The following is an 18,082-nucleotide window of genomic DNA, read 5'->3' on the forward strand; positions in this document are numbered from 1 at the left end:
GCGATCCTGGAGACCCGGGATCGAATCCCACATCAGGCTCCCGGTGCATAGAGCCTGCTTCTCCCTCTGCCTGTGTCTCTGCCTCTCTCTCTTTCTCTCTCTGTGACTATCATAAATAAATAAAAATTAAAAAAAATAAAAATTTAAAAAAAAATAAAAATAAAAATTAAAAAAAAATAAATAAAATAAATAAATAAATAAATAAAATCTTAAAAAAAAAACTTTTAAAAAGAGAGAGAGAAACCAAAAACAAGCTAGGTTAGGTATGTTTAATGAGACAAAATACACTTTAAAACAGAAAGTGCAGTAATTGCCGAAGTAGGTCATTACAGAATAATAAAGGGGTCAATCCAACAAGATAAAATATTCACAAATATTTATGAATCCAATATCGGAACATCTAAATATGTAAAATAAATATTTACAGATCTAAAGAGAGAAATAAACAACAATACATTAATAGTAGATACTTCAATACCCTACTTGAACCAATGGATAGCTCATCCAGACAGAAAATCAAGATGATTGATATCCTACCAAGCATCTTTTCCAAAAACAAAGGTATAAAACTACATATCAACCACCAAAAGAACACTGAAAAACTCACAAATATGTGGAGATTAAACAATATGCTCCTGAATAATCAAAGAAATAAAAATAAAAATAAAAAAATATCGAGATATATGAAAACGGCAACATATAAAAAACTTGTGAGATGCACCAAAAGCAGTACTAAGAGAAAAACTCATAGCAATAGACATTCTACATTAAGAAACAAAAAGATCTCAAATATCACTTTGCACTTCAAGAATTACAAAAAGTAAAAACTAAGCCTGTAAGTTACTGGAATGAAGGAAATAAAGATCAGAGTGGAAATTGATAGTAAAGAGACAACAGAAAGGATTAATGAAAACTGGTATTTTGAAAAGATAAACAAAATTGAGAAATCTTTAACTAGACTCACCAAGAAAAAAAAGAATTCAATAAATAAAACCAGCAATGAAAGAAGAGACATTATTAATATCACCAAACAACAAAAAATCGTAACAGGCTACTATGAAAAATTAATTACACAACACCACTCTGGACAACCTATAAGAAATAGGTAAATTCCTAGAAACATAACCTACCAAGAATGAATCATGAACAAATAAACTTATTTTACAAGGCCTTCAATACTCTAATACCAAAATCTGACAAGGGTATTCAAGAAAATTACAGACCTGTATCTCTGATGAAAATAGATATAAAAATCCTCAATAAAATATTAGCAAATCCAATTCAAAAATACAAAAGAATCATACACCATGATCAAATAGGATTTATTCCAGGGATTCAAGGAAGGTTCAACATCCACAAATCAATGTGACACACCATATTAACAAAATAAATGTAAAACATATGATCATCTCAACAGATGCAGAAAAAAGCATCTAACAAAATTCAACTTCCATTCATAATAAAAACCCTCAACAAAATATATGAGGAATGTACCTAAATATATAAAGATCATATATCACAAGCCCACAGCACCTATCTCACTCAGTAGTGAAAAGCTGGAAATTTTTCCTCTAAAATCAGGAAGAAGGGGCACCTGGGTGGCTCAGTGGTTGAGCGACTACCTTCAGCTCAGGACATAATCCTGGGGTCTAGGATCAAGTCCCACATCAGGCTTCCCAGAAGTAGCCTGCTTCTCCCTCTGCCTACGTCTCTACCTTCTCTCTGCTTTCTCTCTGTGTCTCTCATAAATAAATAAAGAAAATCTTAAAAAAAAAAAAAAAAAAAAAAAGGAAAAGCTTAAAGACTCCACCAAAAACTTAGAGCTAATCAACAATTTCAGTAAAGTTGCAGGATACAAAAATCAATGTCATTTCCATATACTAACAACAAACTATCAGAAATATTAAGAAAACACTCCCATATACAACCCCAACAACAACAAAAATAAAACACTAGGAATAAATTCAACCAAGAAGATGAAAGTCTGGTACACTGAAAACTATAAGACACTGACAAAAGAAATTGAAAAAGACATAAATAAATGAAAAACCAGTCTGTGCTCATAGATTAGAGGAATATTGATAAAATGTTGACAGTACTCAACATAATCTACAAATTCAATGCAAACCCTATCAACATTCCAGCATTTTTCACAGAAATAGAATAATCCTAAAATTTGTATGCAACAAAAGAGTCTAAATACTCAAAGCAATCTTAAGAAGGAAAAAAATCAGAGGCATCATACTTCCTCATTTGAAACTATATTATTACATGGGCGCCTGAGCGGCTCAATCAGTTAAGCCACTGCCTTTGGCTCAGGTCTTGATCTCAGGGTCCTAGGATCAAGCCCCACATCAGGCTCCCTGCTCAGTGGGAAGCTCAGTGCTTCTCCCTTTCCCTCTGCCTGCCACTCCCCCTGCTTGTGCACTATCTCCCTCTCTCTCACTCTCTGCGTCAAATAAAGAAATATTTTTTCTTTAAAGATTTATTTATTTATTTATTCATGATAGACACAGAGAGAGAGAGAGGCAGAGACACAGGCAGAGGGAGAAGCAGGCTCCATGCACCGGGAGCCCGACGCGGGACTCGATCCCGGGACTCCAGGATCGCGCCCTGGGCCAAAGGCAGGCGCCAAACTGCTGAACCACCCAGGGATCCCCCAAGAAATATTAAAAAAACAAAAACAAAAACAAAAAAAATATTACAAAGCTATAGTAATCAAAACTGTATGGCATAGGAATAAAAACAGACATAAAGATAAATGGAACAGAACAGAGCCCAGAAATAAACCCCTGCATTTATGTTCAATTAATAAATAAAAGGAGCCAAAAACATACAATGAAGAAAGAATACTCTCTTCAGTAAATGGTGCTGGGAAAGTGGACAGCCATATACAAAATCATGAAATTGGACCACTCTCTTTACACCATATACAAAAATCAACTCAAATGGATTAAAGACTTCAACATAAGACCTGAAACCATAAAACTCCTAGAAGATGGTAAGTTCCTTGACACTGGTCTTAGCAATGATTTTTTTGACACACAGAAAAAAAATCACATAATTTTTTTGTGTCAAAAAAATCTGACAGATTTTGACACATAAGCAAAGGCAACAAAGACAGAAACAAGTTAAGTGCAAAGAAATCTAACTTAAAAGCTTCTGTATAGCGGGGGATCCCTCGGTGGCTCAGCGGTTTGGTGCCTGCCTTCGGCCCAGGGCGTGATCCTGGTGTCCCTGGATCAAGTCCCATGTCAGGCTCCCTGCATGGAGCCTGCTTCTCCCTCTGCCCTTGTCTCTGCCTCCCTCTATCTCTGTGTCTCTCATGAATGAATGAATAAAACCTTTTATAAATAAATATTAATTAATTAATTAACTTTTAAAAAGGGTGTATGGGGAGTGCCTGGCTGATTCAGTCAGTAGAGCATGGGACCCTTGAACTCAGGGTTGTAAGTTCGAGTCCCACCTTGAGTGTAGAGATTACTTTAAAAAAATAAAGGATACAGTCAACAAAACTCAAAGACAACCTACAGAATGGGAGAAGATATTTGCAAATGACATATCAGATAAAGGGCTAGTTTCCAAGATCTATAAAGAACTTATTAAACTCAATACCAAAGAAACAAACAATCCAATCATGAAATGGGCAAAAGACATGAACAGAAATCTCACAGAGGAAGACATAGACATGGCCAACATGCACATGAGAAAATGCTCTGCATCACTTGCCATCAGGGAAATACAAATCAAAACTACAATGAGATACCACCTCACACCAGTGAGAATGGGGAAAATTAACAAGGCAGGAAACAACAAATGTTGGAGAGGATGCGGAGAAAAGGGAACCCTCCTACACTGTTGGTGGGAATGTGAACTGGTGCAGCCACTCTGGAAAACTGTGTGGAGGTTCCTCAAACAGTTAAAAATATACCTGCCCTACGACCCAGCAATTGCACTGTTGGGGATTTACCCCAAAGATACAAATGCAATGAAACGCCGGGACACCTGCACCCCGATGTTTCTAGCAGCAATGGCCACGATAGCCAAACTGTGGAAGGAGCCTCGGTGTCCAACGAAAAATGAATGGATAAAGAAGATGTGGTTTATGTATACAATGGAATATTACTCAGCTATTAGAAATGACAAATACCCACCATTTGCTTCAACATGGATGGAACTGGAGGGTATTATGCTGAGTGAAGTAAGTCAGTCGGAGAAGGACAAACATTATATGTTCTCATTCATTTGGGGAATATAAATAATAGTGAAAGGGAAAACAAGGGAAGGGAGAAGAAATGTGTGGGAAATATCAGAAAGGGAGACAGAACGTAAAGACTGCTAACTCTGGGAAACGAACTAGGGGTGGTAGAAGGGGAGGAGGGCGGGGGGTGGGAGTGAATGGGTGACGGGCACTGGGTGTTATTCTGTATGTTAGTAAATTGAACACCAATAAAAAAAAAAAAAAAAAAAAAAAAAAAAAAAAAAAAAAAAAAAAAAAATAAAATATTAAAAAAAAAAAAAAGGAGGGGTGTGTGGGCAAAACAATTAAGCAAAATACTGGTATAGCCTCAAACTCTATAAACTATGAAGCTTACTTCGCAAATACTGTATAGTCTAGGGCAACAAGAGCATAGCAATGCTGATACATGTTCCCCCCCCAACTTTTTTTTTTAAGATTTTATTTATTTATTCATGAGAGACCCAGAGAGAGAAGCAGAGACCAGGCAGAGGGAGAAGCAGGCTCCACGCAAAGAGCCCAATGTGGGACTTGATCCCGGGACTCTAGGATCACGCCCTGGGCCGAAGGCAGGTGCTAAACCACTGAGCCACCCAGGGATCCCCAAGTTCCACTTTTAAATCTCAAATAGGACACACATTTCCAAAAATTTAAGTATCATTACCTTAAGAAAACATCCAACTAGAGTGGGAAACTAGTCATGGGAAAAGAAAATATGCCTCTGAAGAGGCCTTGTTTTATTCAGCAGGTTAGAGAGAAAAGAAGAAGAATATAAGTGGCTAGCTTCTCAGGAAAAGGAAACTACTGAAATCAAGAGTTAAAGAAAAGAGAGAAGATAAAAGATTATAACACAATGACTTTAAACATCTAACGAGCTGTCAGGTAATCCACATTTGCCTCTTGAAGACCAAAAACTAAAGGAAGATATGTATAATCCAAGGGTAAAGAAAAAAACACATTTAGTGAGATACAGCTTAAGAAAAAAAAAAAAAAAGCCTATGTCTACTTCCAAGAAACTGTTTTTGTGTGTTTTAAATTACATATGTTATAATGTTTATTCCACAATAAATTCAATATCCTAAAACAGAATACATATAAACAATGTGATTAAATTTTCTTGAAATCTTTTTATCTTCCTCTTAAACTAGCAACAATTTTACTGTGTGATAATATCCAGTGCCAGTAAGTTTCTAGAAAAATGGGACCTCTTACTGGTGGCAATATAAATTGGTGCACATTTTCTGTGAGACAATTTTGCCATGTTTATTAAAATACATAAATTCAGGACAGTCCCGGTGGCGCAGCGGTTTGGCGCCGCCTGCAGCCCAGGGTGTGATCCTGGAGACCCAGGATCGAGTCCCACCTCAGGCTCCTTGCATGGAGCCTGCTTCTCCCTCTGCCTGTGTCTCTGCCTCTCTCTCTCATTCTCTCTCTCTCTCTCTCTCTCTCTCTGTGTGTGTGTGTCTCTCATGAATAAATAAATAAAATCTTTAAAAAAAATACATAAATTCCCTTCAATCTAATAACTCTGCTCAAAAATGGTTCTCCACATACAAAAAAATGATGTTAGAAAAAAAAAAGAAAATGATGTTCACTGCAGCATCATTTCCATTCGCAAAACTCTGGAAACAACTTGACTAATACCAGTGCACTAAGTAAATTATGTACAGTGACAGATGGTAGCTATACTTGTGAGGACAGCATAACATAAAGAGAAGCTGAATCACTAGGTAGTATACTTGAAACTAATATAATATCATGTGTCAATTATACTAAAAAATTATGGCATATATTTTTAATTATGGTATATTTTAAATTTTTTGAGTATTACAAAGCCAACAAAAATAAATAAAAGATTAAAATGTGTCAAAAAAGAAAAAAAATTAGACTCTATTAAATGACAAAAAAGCACAGAACAGTATATATATAATTTCTGTTCTGTAACAATCAAAAAATATTATTTATGTAAGCATATGTGTTCTTGAAAGGAATGAAAAAAAACTATTAAAAGTGGTTGCCTTAGGAAAAAGGAACAGAGAAGGATTGTTTCACCTGTACCTTTCTATACACCCCAAATTTTCTAACTTTATGCAATTTTTTTTCTTTTTATGTCAGCAGAAGTCATCTTGTCTCATTATTTCCCTTTTTTGTACCTTTTAAAAAAAACAAATATATTATTTTATAGTTAAAATTTTAAATGAAGTTAAAGAAACTAATAACAAGTCTTTTCCTCTGAGAACAAGTTGTAATAAATGGCTAATTTTTTCTTGTCTATAACCTAAAAACATATTCAACATGACTTAAAATTTGTCATCCTAAAATGCTACACTTATGAATTGAATTGTACTTCCGCCTGTCAATTTCATAGGTTAAAGTCCTCACCATCATTATGACTATATGTGGAGATCAGGCCTTTACAAAGGTACTTAAGTTTAAACAAGATCATAAGGGGAGGGACCTATCCAAGGGAAGCACACCAGGGATGTGGGTAAACAGATAAAAAGGTCATAGGAAAACACAGCAAGAAGATAACCATACATAAGCTAAGGAGAAAGGCCTTAGAGAAACCAACCCTACTGGCACCTCGATCTTGGGACTTCAGCCTCCAGAACTGTTAGAAAATAAATTTCTGTTGTTTAATCCACCTGTGGTATTTTGTTATGTTAGCCCTTGCAGACTAATACAGGCTCAAATGGATAAACTGGAAAATCTGAGAAAGCTTCTGTTTTTAAAATTGCTGTGAGTTGTACCAGGCACAAGGAAAAAAATAATACTTAGAATATGCCATCTTGGGATCCCTGGGGTGGCGCAGCGGTTTAGCGCCTGTCTTTGGCCCAGGGCGCAATCCTGGAGACCAGGGATCGAATCCCACATCGGGCTCCCGGTGCATGAAGCCTGCTCCTCCCTCTGCCTGTGTCTCTGCCTCTCTCTCTCTCTCTCTATCATAAATAAATTTTTTTTTAAATTAAAAAAAAAAAAAGAATATGCCATCTTAGGGTGTTTGGGTGATTCAGTCAGTGAAGTATCTGCCTTCAGCTTAGATCATGATCCTGGGATCCCGGAATCGAGTCCCACATCAAGCTCCCTGTTCTGCAAGGAGCCTGCTTCTCCCTCTCCTCTGCCTGCCACTCTCCCTGCCCGTGCTCTCTCCTTCTCTCATATAAATAAATAAAATCTTTTTAAAAAGTGCCATGTTAAATCTTATTCATGAAAGCTCTGTAATAATATTTAATAGTGATAACATTAAAGTCCAGATTTATAATTAGAATATCTTTTAAAGTATAGTTGTGTCACCTTTTAGTATAAACCCTCTCAAATTTATAAAACGAGAGCAAAAAAAAAAACAAAAAAACAAAAACGAGAGCAAAAGAGTAAATGATTATAATAAGTTTAATATTCTCGTAAATTTAAAAGATCTTTTACAGGGCAGCCCGGGTGGCTCAGTGGTTTAGCACCGCCTTCAGCCAGGGGTGTGATCCTGGAGACCCGGGAACGAGTCCCATGTCAGGCTCCCTGCATGGAGCCTGCTTCTTCCTCTGCCTGTGTCTCTGCCTCTCTCTCTGTGTGTGTCTCTCATGAATAAATAAATCTTTTAAAAATATAAAAAAATAAAAGATCCTTTACAATAATGAAATTTAAATGTCAAGGAAACAATCATGCAAAATGAGGTATACTAAAACAAAAGGAGACCCTAACCTCAAAGCATCACTTTAACAAACACCAAAAATAAACTAATTAAAAACCTGCAAATAACACAAAAAAATCCAAACAAGGATATGTAAGTAAACGAAAATTTTCTTTTATCAAAATATTTTAAACACACCAAGCAACACTATGTACTTAAAAGAAATTAGTTTTTATTTACCCCCTGCAAAGGGAGATCCCAGTGTTCTGAGCTTCTGAGTTTGGACAGTGGTGACTGAACATGAACATCTTCTGGTTTTGCATTTAGCATCTTTGTTATCTGAAATCAGAAAAAGAAAATAATCAGTTTAACTGAAATATAAATATGAATCAACTAACAGAACCATTATATTAACCTGCATTAATATTTTGCTATTAGTGCTTTGGGTTTTTTGGTTTCTTTTAAATAAGCTCTACACCTAACGTGAGGCTTGAACTCCTGATCTGCAGATCAAGAGTCGCAGGCTCTAATGATTGGCCAACCACATGTCCCATTTTGCAATTATTTTTAAAGAGTCTTAAGTTGAGTGCTTAATTCACAGGCAGCTAAATATAATCTTATTTTAAAAACCTCTCATTCGGGATGCCTGGGTGGCTCAATGGTTGAGCATTTGCCTTCAGCTCAGTGCGTGATCCCAGGGCCTGAGGATGGAGTTCCGCATCAGGCTCCTTGCTTCTCCCTCTGTCTAGGTCTCTTGCCTTCTCTCCGTGTCTCTCATAAATAAATAGATAAAATATTTTTAAAAATTAAAATAAAATAAATAAAAACCTCTCATTCAATATTAAGGTAGATATATTATCACAATAGACTCCTAGCTATTCTCTTACAGTCTCTACCTCTTCTAATCTTTCAAACTCCATCCCCAGAGTTCTCTATTACACAAATCTAATTACGGCTACCACATTTAACATAAAACAATGGCACCCACTACTCACAGATAAAATTCATAACAATATGGGCTGTTACCCATACATCACAAACTCTACACCCCAACCACACCATTTAACTCAATTCAGTAGGGAATCTGTTTCTCTCTCCAGCTTGCCCTGCCCCTCCCTCTACTCCTGCAAGTGCAAGCATAGCTCTCTTTCAAACAAATAAAATCTTAAAAAAATCTAAAAAAAAAACCTTGAAGGATAGCACCTAAGATTTATTTTTATTTTCTTTTAAGATTTTACTTATTTATTCATGAGAGACACAGAGACAGAGAGAGGCAGAGACACAGGCAGAGGGAGAAGCAGGCTCCATGCAGGGAGCCCCACATGGGACCCATCCTGGGTCTCCAGGATCAAACCTGAGCTGAAGGCGGCGCTAAACCGCTGAGCCACCTCGGCTGCCCAGCACCTAAGATTTAGAAAAAGAGTTGGTTATGCTTGTTAAGTATTCTGAAAAATTAGTTTCATATAAAATGCTGCTGATGTTTTCTGTGGAAGATTTTATAATCCTTTTTCATGGTAATCAGTTTGCAATCACTTTACTTATGAATGGCTTAGACTCAGTGTCATTGAATTATTTACCTTAATAAATATTCATGCATACTTCCATTAGGATGGACACAAAATGTAATATACCTTATTTTCAAAAAGGGCAGTTCTCTATTCCCTCCAAAGTATAGACACATGAAATCTGGATGTTTATTAAAATTCTGTACACTAGCATCAAAAGCTTTGAAAATCAAAGTACATATAAATATTTATGAACAGGGATATAGACTCCATATTATTTTTAATATAGAAAAACCAGAAACAATAATAAAAGGATAATTAAACAAAACTATGGCAAAACTAAACCAAATGAAATACTATTAAATTGTTATTAAATAACATGTTCCAGAAGATTAATGATACTAAGAAATTATTTCAGGGGCAGCTGACTGGCTCAGTCAGAAGAGCATGCAATTCTTGATCTCAGGGTCATGAGTCTGAGCCCCACACTGAGTATGGAGATTACTAAAAAAATTAACAAAAAAAAAAGAAATTATTTCGAACATAAGTATAAAAGAAAAACACATACAGAATGATCTTTCTTTCACAAGACAAAAAATCCATAAGTAAAAATAATATATGAAAAGTTATACATAAAAATGTTATTTAACAGTGATTACCTCTAGGGAGATAAGAGGTGATTTTTATTTTCATTTTTGTGTTTTCCTAGTCTCCAAATGTTTTATTTTATTTAATAGAAATATAATGCAATTATTAAAAGCAAGGGGAAAAATATTAACAATTAAACCTCCAGAAAAACCTCTCCTGTAGCTTCCTGATTAATAAATTACAGATTTAAATCTCTCACTGTAATATTATATATGAGTATAGGACAAGCAGACTTCAAGTACAATTAACTACTGTCAATTTTTTTCTGCACTCTTTTTTCTTAATGATTAACTGATTTAAAAAAAATAATGTAAGCCTTTTTGCCACAATCTGACCTATTCTTAGACAAATTGTAATCATGGTCTCAGTTGCGTACAATCAACAAAGTTTCTAAGCTATTCACGATTCTGCAAAGCCTATATTATAACTCCATTTACAAGAATCAGAATGGATTCCTAATACTCTCAAGTATTTTCAACAGTCTTCAAATAGAGTCAAGTTTAACCTTTTAAGGCAAAAATGGGTTGGTTCTAAATCCCCTTCAAGTTATACTTTAAAAACATCATCAGAACTCTAATAACTTCCAAAACAACAAGCTCAAGAATATTTATTTCCTAATATTCAAATGTAATACTAAACAAGCCCTTCAACCGACCAAGTCATGCAGCTACTTTTAGATTCACTTTGTACCTAATTCATTATAGTATAGCCTTCAAAAAGAGAATGCTATCGAAAGCAGATAATCTAGGGGCGTGGGGAATGCTGGAATCCAGACAAGTTAGATATACTAACATGCTCTTTAAATTGTTTAGGCAGAAATGACTTCTGCCATGTTCATAATAGAAAACCTCAGACTCTTAATTACTTGTTAGATACTGCATCAATACAAAGCTATTATTTTTTTTTAAATATTTTTTTTTTAATTTTTTTATTTATTTATGATAGTCACAGAGAGAGAGAGAGGCAGAGACACAGGCAGAGGGAGAAGCAGGCTCCATGCACCGGGAGCCCGATGTGGGAATCGATCCCGGGTCTCCAGGATCGCGCCCTGGGCCAAAGGCAGGCGCCAAACCGCTGCGCCACCCAGGGATCCCAATACAAAGCTATTATTTAAGGAAAATCAGAAGTCTGCCCAAAGGAATGACCATGACTTACAAAGAAGAATAAAAGTCATATTTTTTCAATATTCAGAATAGAGTAGCAACTTCTTCATGTATAAATTCAAAAACTATGTATCTCCCCATTAGCAGAATTCAAAGTATTCACCTCTATTAAGAGATCAGTCTTGGAATTAACATATATTCAGCTCCTATCAAAAGGCCAGGAATAATGCAGTAGATAATTATATTCCCAAGATTTAGCTACAAGGATTAAAAACAACTCAAGGGGTGCCGGGCTGGTTCAGTCACTAGAGCATGTGACTCTTGATCTCAGAGTCATGAGTTCGAACCCCACATTAGACACAGAGTTTACTTAAGAAAAAAAACCAAAACTCAAAAATATCATAAGATATTGATTAAATTGGGGCAGCCCAGGTGGTTCAGTGGTTTAGCGACGCCTTCAGCCCAGGGCGTGATCCTGGAGACCCGGGATTGAGTCCCATGTCGGGCTCCCTGCGTGGGGCCTGCTTCTCCCTCTGCCTGTGTCTCTGCCTCTCTCTGTCTCTGTGTCTCTCATGAATAAATAAATAAATAAATAATCTTTATAAAAAAAGAGAAGATATTGGTTAAATTAACTGTCATACACACACATAACTGAATACATTGTAGTCATTAAAAATGTCTGCCACTGTTTCCCTGGTACTTATACCTAGTATAGCGTCCAATACATGTTGAGTACTCAGTAAATATCTACTCAGCGATGCTTTTTAAATTTGATTTCAGAAAATGATGTCATAATATAAAGTTAAATAGAAAAAGCAAATTATAAAACAGTATTCTGTGGTTTTCTATTTTTCAATATTTAAATATGTTTGTTATACATGGATATACAGATGGAAAAACAGAAAAATATACATCCAAGCATTAATCTTTGTTCTGTCTGGGTGGTCTCGTTTTTCCTCAACTCAATTTTCTAATTTCTCTACAACAAACTGATACTGCTTTAGGAATATTTTTGAAATACTTTAAACTCAAAATGTAGCAGTGTCTCATCCCTATATCCATCAAACTCTAATCCTTTCAGTATTTCCCTAGCTGCCTTGAAAGAAAAAGCAGTAATATAAACTACTAACAGGGCAGCTCTGGTGGCTCAGCGGTTTAGCGCTGCCTTCAGCCCAGGGCGTGATCCGGGGGTCCCTGGATCGAGTCCCACATCAGGCTCCCTGCATGGAGCCTGCTTCTCCCTCTGCCTGTGTCTCTCTCTCTCTGTATGTCTCTTATAAATAAATAAAATCTTTAAAAAATAAATAAATAAAAAATAAACTACTAACAATTTAGTGTGCTAATTTTGTAAGAAACAGTATATTTGCATAGATTCAAAAAATATTTCTCCCAAGATATTTATTACAAAATGAACTATTTTAAGTAGGCAGTCAAGATTGACATCACCAGTAATAAGACACATCATTACTGTGTACCCCTGACAGGATACACTAAGAAAGGCATATCACGTGATATTCTTCCCAAAAAGCCATTACTTTAGTCTAATCATAAAAAACCTGAGACAGAAGCACCTCCTGGCTCAACATGTGACTCTTGATCTTGGGGCTGTGAGTTTAAGCCCCATGTTGGGTATAGAGATTACTTAAAAATAAAATCTTTTAAAAAAGAAAAAAAAAAGAAAGAAACATGAGACTAACCCAAACTGAGAAATATTCAACAAAATACTGACAAAATCATAGTACTCTAAATATGTCATGATCATGAAAGAATAAAGATGGAAGAACTGTCATAGAATAAAGGAAATTAAGGAGATATGACACCTAAATGCAATGTGAGATCCTGGGATTTAAAAATGACATTAGTTTTTTTTTTTTTTTTAAGATTTATTTATTTATTTATGATAGACACAGAGAGAGAGAGGCAGAGACAACAGGCAGAGGGAGAGGCAGGCTCCGTGCCAGGAGCCCGACATGGGACTCGATCCCGAGACTCCAGGATTGGGCCAAAGGCAGGCGCTAAACCTCTGAGCCACCCAGGGATCCCCAATGACATTAGTTTAAAAAAAAAAAATCTGAAGGAATCCAAATAATATCTGTAGTTTGAAGTATTGTACCAATGTTAATTTCTTAAATTTTGGTCATTGCACTAGGGGAACTAGGTGAAGAGTAGATGTGAACTCTATACTATTTCTGTAAATCTTCTGTAAACCTAAAGTTACTTGAAAATAAAAGGTTTTAAAAGAATGCTGTCATACATCTAAAAATAAGAGAGAAATTTACTTAATATTAAGAATCTCCAGGGGAGGCGGGGGGAAAAAAAAAAAAAAAAAGAATCTCTAATAGTGGCCATTCAACTACAAGAAGCAGCAGCCTATGGGGATCCCTGGGTGGCTCAGCGGTTTAGTGCCTGCCTTTGGCCCAGGGTGTGATTCTGGAGACCCAGGATCAAGTCCCACATCGGGCTCCCTGCATGGAGCCTGCTTCTCCCTCTGTCTGTGTCTCTGCCTTTCTCTCTTTCTCTCTCTGTCTCTCATGAATAAGTAAACAAAATCTTTAAAAAAAAAAAAAAAAGCAAAACAGCAGCAGCAGCCTAAAATAGAGCATTTCACTTCACTGGAGGGTATTAAACACAAAAGAAGTAGTTGTCAATACAGAGGTAGTTAAAACTGAGTATGGTAAAATGTTAAGACTTTATTTTTATCCCCCTCATTTATGACACTTGCGCCAAATGCAGAATTTTAAAAGAAACCATCCCCACAAATGTCAAGTAAACCAAGGAAGAAGAGTACCTAAAGCCATGTTTTCTCTTTGGTCTTGTCTGTGTGCTCTTGATTCCCTCTCACAGCCCTCTTTATGATTTCTTCTCTATCTGTGTTCCATGAAATGTACCAAACTAAAGTTTCCTATGCCAAATGAAAAGTCTTCTGTGCATAATTTGGAATGCTTCCCAAAAAAGCATCTAACAAATTATTATAATGTATATCAGGGTACTATTGTGTTTAAATCACAAAATTTGGGATCCCTGGGTGGCGCAGCGGTTTGGCGCCTGCCTTTGGCCCAGGGCGTGATCCTGGAGACCCAAGATCGAATCCCACGTCAGGTTCCCGGTGCATGGAGCCTGCTTCTCCCTCTGCCTATGTCTCTGCCTCTCTCTCTCTCTCTCCCTGTGTGACTATCATAAATAAATAAAAATTTTTAAAAAATCACAAAATTCTTAAGGAAAAAAAGATTATCTCCTAACAAGAAATTAAAATTTTGAAACACTTCCTACATAGGCAGAAACTTATCTTGGCTTTTTGCTACTCTTGGATTACCCAGAAGAAAAAAGAAAAGAAAGAAAAGAAAAGAAAAGAAAAGAAAAGAAAAGAAAAGAAAAGAAAAGAGAAGAGAAGAGAAGAGAAGAGAAGAGAAGAGAAGAGAAGAGAAGAGAAGAGAAGAGAGAAGAGAGAAGAGAGAAGAGGAAAGGAAAGGAAAGGAAAGGAAAGGAAAGGAAAGGAAAGGAAAGGAAAGGAAAGGAAAGGAAAGGAAAGGAAAGGAAAGGAAAGGAAAGGAAAGAAAGAAAAGAAAAGAAAAGAGAAAAGAAAAGAAAGTTTAATAGGAAATATTTCAAATAGTAATTTTCAGCACATGACTTGAGCACAACTTTTTTTTTTTTTGAGCACAACTTTTCTATAGCTACAGTATCACAGTGAATGAATGTGAGAGATGCTAATATACTCAATAATGGAAGCAATGCTGGGTTATGTTTTAAATAAAATGTAAAATAAGGCCTAGAAAGTATATGGCTACATCTTACAATGATTTAAACAAGGCAGGTCCCAGAAAGTGTTCTTTATTGGTTAACCTTTGAATTAATTAGGATACACCATTCCCTGCAAAAACACTGATCAGTTAAGGTTTTATATTTTCTTTAAATTTTTATCAAAAAGACAAATGGCAAAATACTTTTAATATTGGTAACTCGAAAGATAATGAACAAATTAAAAGCAAAACTAATGCATACCTTATGTAGTTCAGAAGATGAAGACTTTTTTCTTTTTCCTTCTGTGACAATTTCTACAAAGACACGGTAAAAATTATCATTTAACATCTAAATGAAATAAACAATGTAATAAAATAAATCCTTTACAGCCATCCTTTGTTTTAAATTAACTTCATAGAGTTTGAATTTACACTGATACATTTTATAGAATCTAATGGACTAAACATAAAGATCAAAAAATAATCAGAAGAAAAAAAATAATCAGAAGAGTAGCAAATTCTCACAAAATATCTTCATTAAATAATGTATGATGACAATAGAAAAAGAAGAAAACTTGGCTCTAACAACTAAAGATCCTCTCTGGTAAAAGTCCAATAGATCAAAAAAAAAAAAAAAGTCCAATAGATGTTCAATAAATGCTGGTTGAGCCATATGACAAGATAAATTTTTATAATTGGGGAGTTTGAAGGGGGTAGCAGTGAAGCAAAAGATGAGAGGTATGTTTGGAATATTCTACAAAAACACTTCTAGTTGTACTATTTATTTAGGCATCTCTACAACTAGGAACAATTAAAACTGTCTCCTCATCAACATTTTTCAGACTTCCTGTGGACTTTTCCTTTACGATTCCTTCATTCATTCAACAAATATTTACTGAATGTCTATCACGTGCCTGGCATGTTAGGCAGTGGGGATAGTGTAGTAATAATTAGCAAGTTAAACAGTCTAAGCTTTTTAGGAACTTACAGTTTACTGGAATATATCACAGATTTCATAATAAGAATTAATAGCAGAAACCCACACATATGTAGTCACTTATTTATAAAAACATATCACTACAATTAGGTAAGAAAGAGATGATCTTACAGTAAGTAATGGTGAAGCAATCCGATAACCAAAAAGGGTAAATAAACCTTGACCTCTACCTCATGCTATAAACAAAAGTTAATTTTAAATGGGTCACAGATTCAAATGTCAAAGATAAAACAAATAAAGCTTCTAGAATAAAAAGGAGGGGAGTAACTTCACGACCTTAGGATAGGCAAAAATCTCTCAAACAAGACACAATTAATTCTAACCATAAAGGAGAAGATTAATAAACTCAACTTCATTAAAATTCATCAAACTTCATCATAAAGAGAGTAAGAAGGCAAGCCACAGACTCGAAGATTATGTACAGCAATGGTGACAGCTAATAACACTATATAGTACATACATCTGTCAAAGGACTCATACAAGAATATATAAAGAACTACAAAGCAAAGGCAAGATAATCCAATCTTCAAATGGGAAAAAGCCTTGAAATGGGAGTACCTGAGGAGAGAAAGAATACTGACTAGAATAGGATATAAGGAAGCCTTCTGAGATGCTAGAAACATTCTCTATCTTGATTTAGGTGATTGTTACACAAGAGTATCTTTATACAAGTACAAAAAGTCATAAAACTATACTAAAGATATGTGTACAATCCTGTAATATTTCAACTTAAAAATAAAAAAAGCTTTAAAAATAACAATTATAACAAATGGACTATACCTTATTCAAAAATCTACATAGCTGAAATAATTTCTCTAAGTTCATAATACATAGCAGTAATTTCACTAAAGGTATACCTCGGAGATACCACAATAAAGTAATTATCACAATAAAATGAGTCAAGTGAATTTTTTGGTTTCCTAGTGCCTATAAAAGTTAGGTTTACACTCTACTGCAGTCCATTAAGTCTGTAACAGCACTGTGTCTAAAATACCCATATATATATGGGTATACATATATATAATATATAATGTATAAATAATGTATATAATATATATATACACACATACACACCCCTTAATTAAAAATGCCTAATTGCTAAAAAATGCTAACCATCATTTGACCTTTCAGCATGTCTCAGGGAAATAGGGATGCTGGAGAAGAAGAGAGATAGGGAACAGCCAGTCAGTAGAGAAATCAGAACACACATATTTATTAAGTTTGGTGACTTACATGGGTGTGGTTTGTGGCATCCTAAAACAATTTACAGAGGTAACATCAAAGATCACTGATCACAAATAACCATAACAAACATAATAGCAAAAGTCTGAAATATTACAAAAACGACCAAAATATGACAAGGTGACATGAAGCAAGCAAATGCTGTCGGAAAATTGTGCCACAAAGTTTCAATTTGTAAAAAACACATTACCTGCAAACATAATAAAGCAAAGCACAATAAAACAAGACATGCCTGTATATGCAATTCCTGAAGCAAACATTGATATAAAAATTATATAACCTCTACACTAAGCTTTTGATAACTTTAAACAATTTTCAATAAAATAGCATTCCTTAGACTACCAAAAATTTAAAAATTTAAATAAATACTAGAAAGTCTTTGCCTTATATTCACCTTCTAGTGTATTTCAAATTTAATAAAATATGCAAGTTTTAAAAAGGAGTATCAGTTGCCTAAATTGTAATTTATATATCAATATTTCCAAACTCATGAGTTAAAAGTGCATTTACCCTGTTTTACAGCATGTTTAATTACAGCAAATTAATATTCTTGGAGTGCCTGGGTGGCTCAGATGGTTAACATCTGCCTTTAGCTCAGGTCATGATCTCCAGGTCCTGGATCCAGCTCCAAGTCTGCTCCTGGCTCAGCGCGTAGTCTGCGTCTGCCCCTGCCCCTGCCCTTGCCCCTGCCTTTACCCCTCTCCCCTGCTCATGCTTGCTTTTTCTCTTCCTTGCTCTCTCCCTATCTGTATCTCTCTCAAATGAATAAATGAAATCTTTTTAAAAACAATATAAAAATAAATTAATATTCTTGTGACTTCCCAAAAACTTAGGGGTTTTTATAATTAAGCTATTCCATCTTATACTAGGTTGGTTCTGGGGCATTTAAATAAATATATGATGTGCCTCTTCCTGTGAGTATCTGGTATAGTGTGGTGCTCAAAAGTTAATGATTTTAAGTCCCAATATTTCTTTTTTTTTTTAA

At 35.2% G+C, this 18,082-nt stretch overlaps 1 protein-coding gene across 5 annotated transcripts in view; it reads right to left on the reverse strand.

Annotated features, from left to right (window-relative positions):
• Positions 1–18,082, reverse strand: part of SENP7 (SUMO specific peptidase 7) — a 140,788-nt gene that overhangs the window by 112,067 nt on the left and 10,639 nt on the right. For all 5 annotated transcript variants that reach the window (XM_049105609.1, XM_049105613.1, XM_049105611.1 and 2 more), the window contains exons 2-3: positions 15,121–15,173; positions 8,103–8,201 (exon numbers count right to left, since the gene is read on the reverse strand). In XM_049105609.1, coding sequence (XP_048961566.1) covers positions 8,103–8,201; positions 15,121–15,173 — 152 coding nt within the window. The remainder of the gene's footprint in view (positions 1–8,102; positions 8,202–15,120; positions 15,174–18,082) is intronic.

The sequence above is a fragment of the Canis lupus genome, chromosome 33 (genome assembly GCF_003254725.2).
Source record: "Canis lupus dingo isolate Sandy chromosome 33, ASM325472v2, whole genome shotgun sequence".
Taxonomy (NCBI): domain Eukaryota; kingdom Metazoa; phylum Chordata; class Mammalia; order Carnivora; family Canidae; genus Canis; species Canis lupus.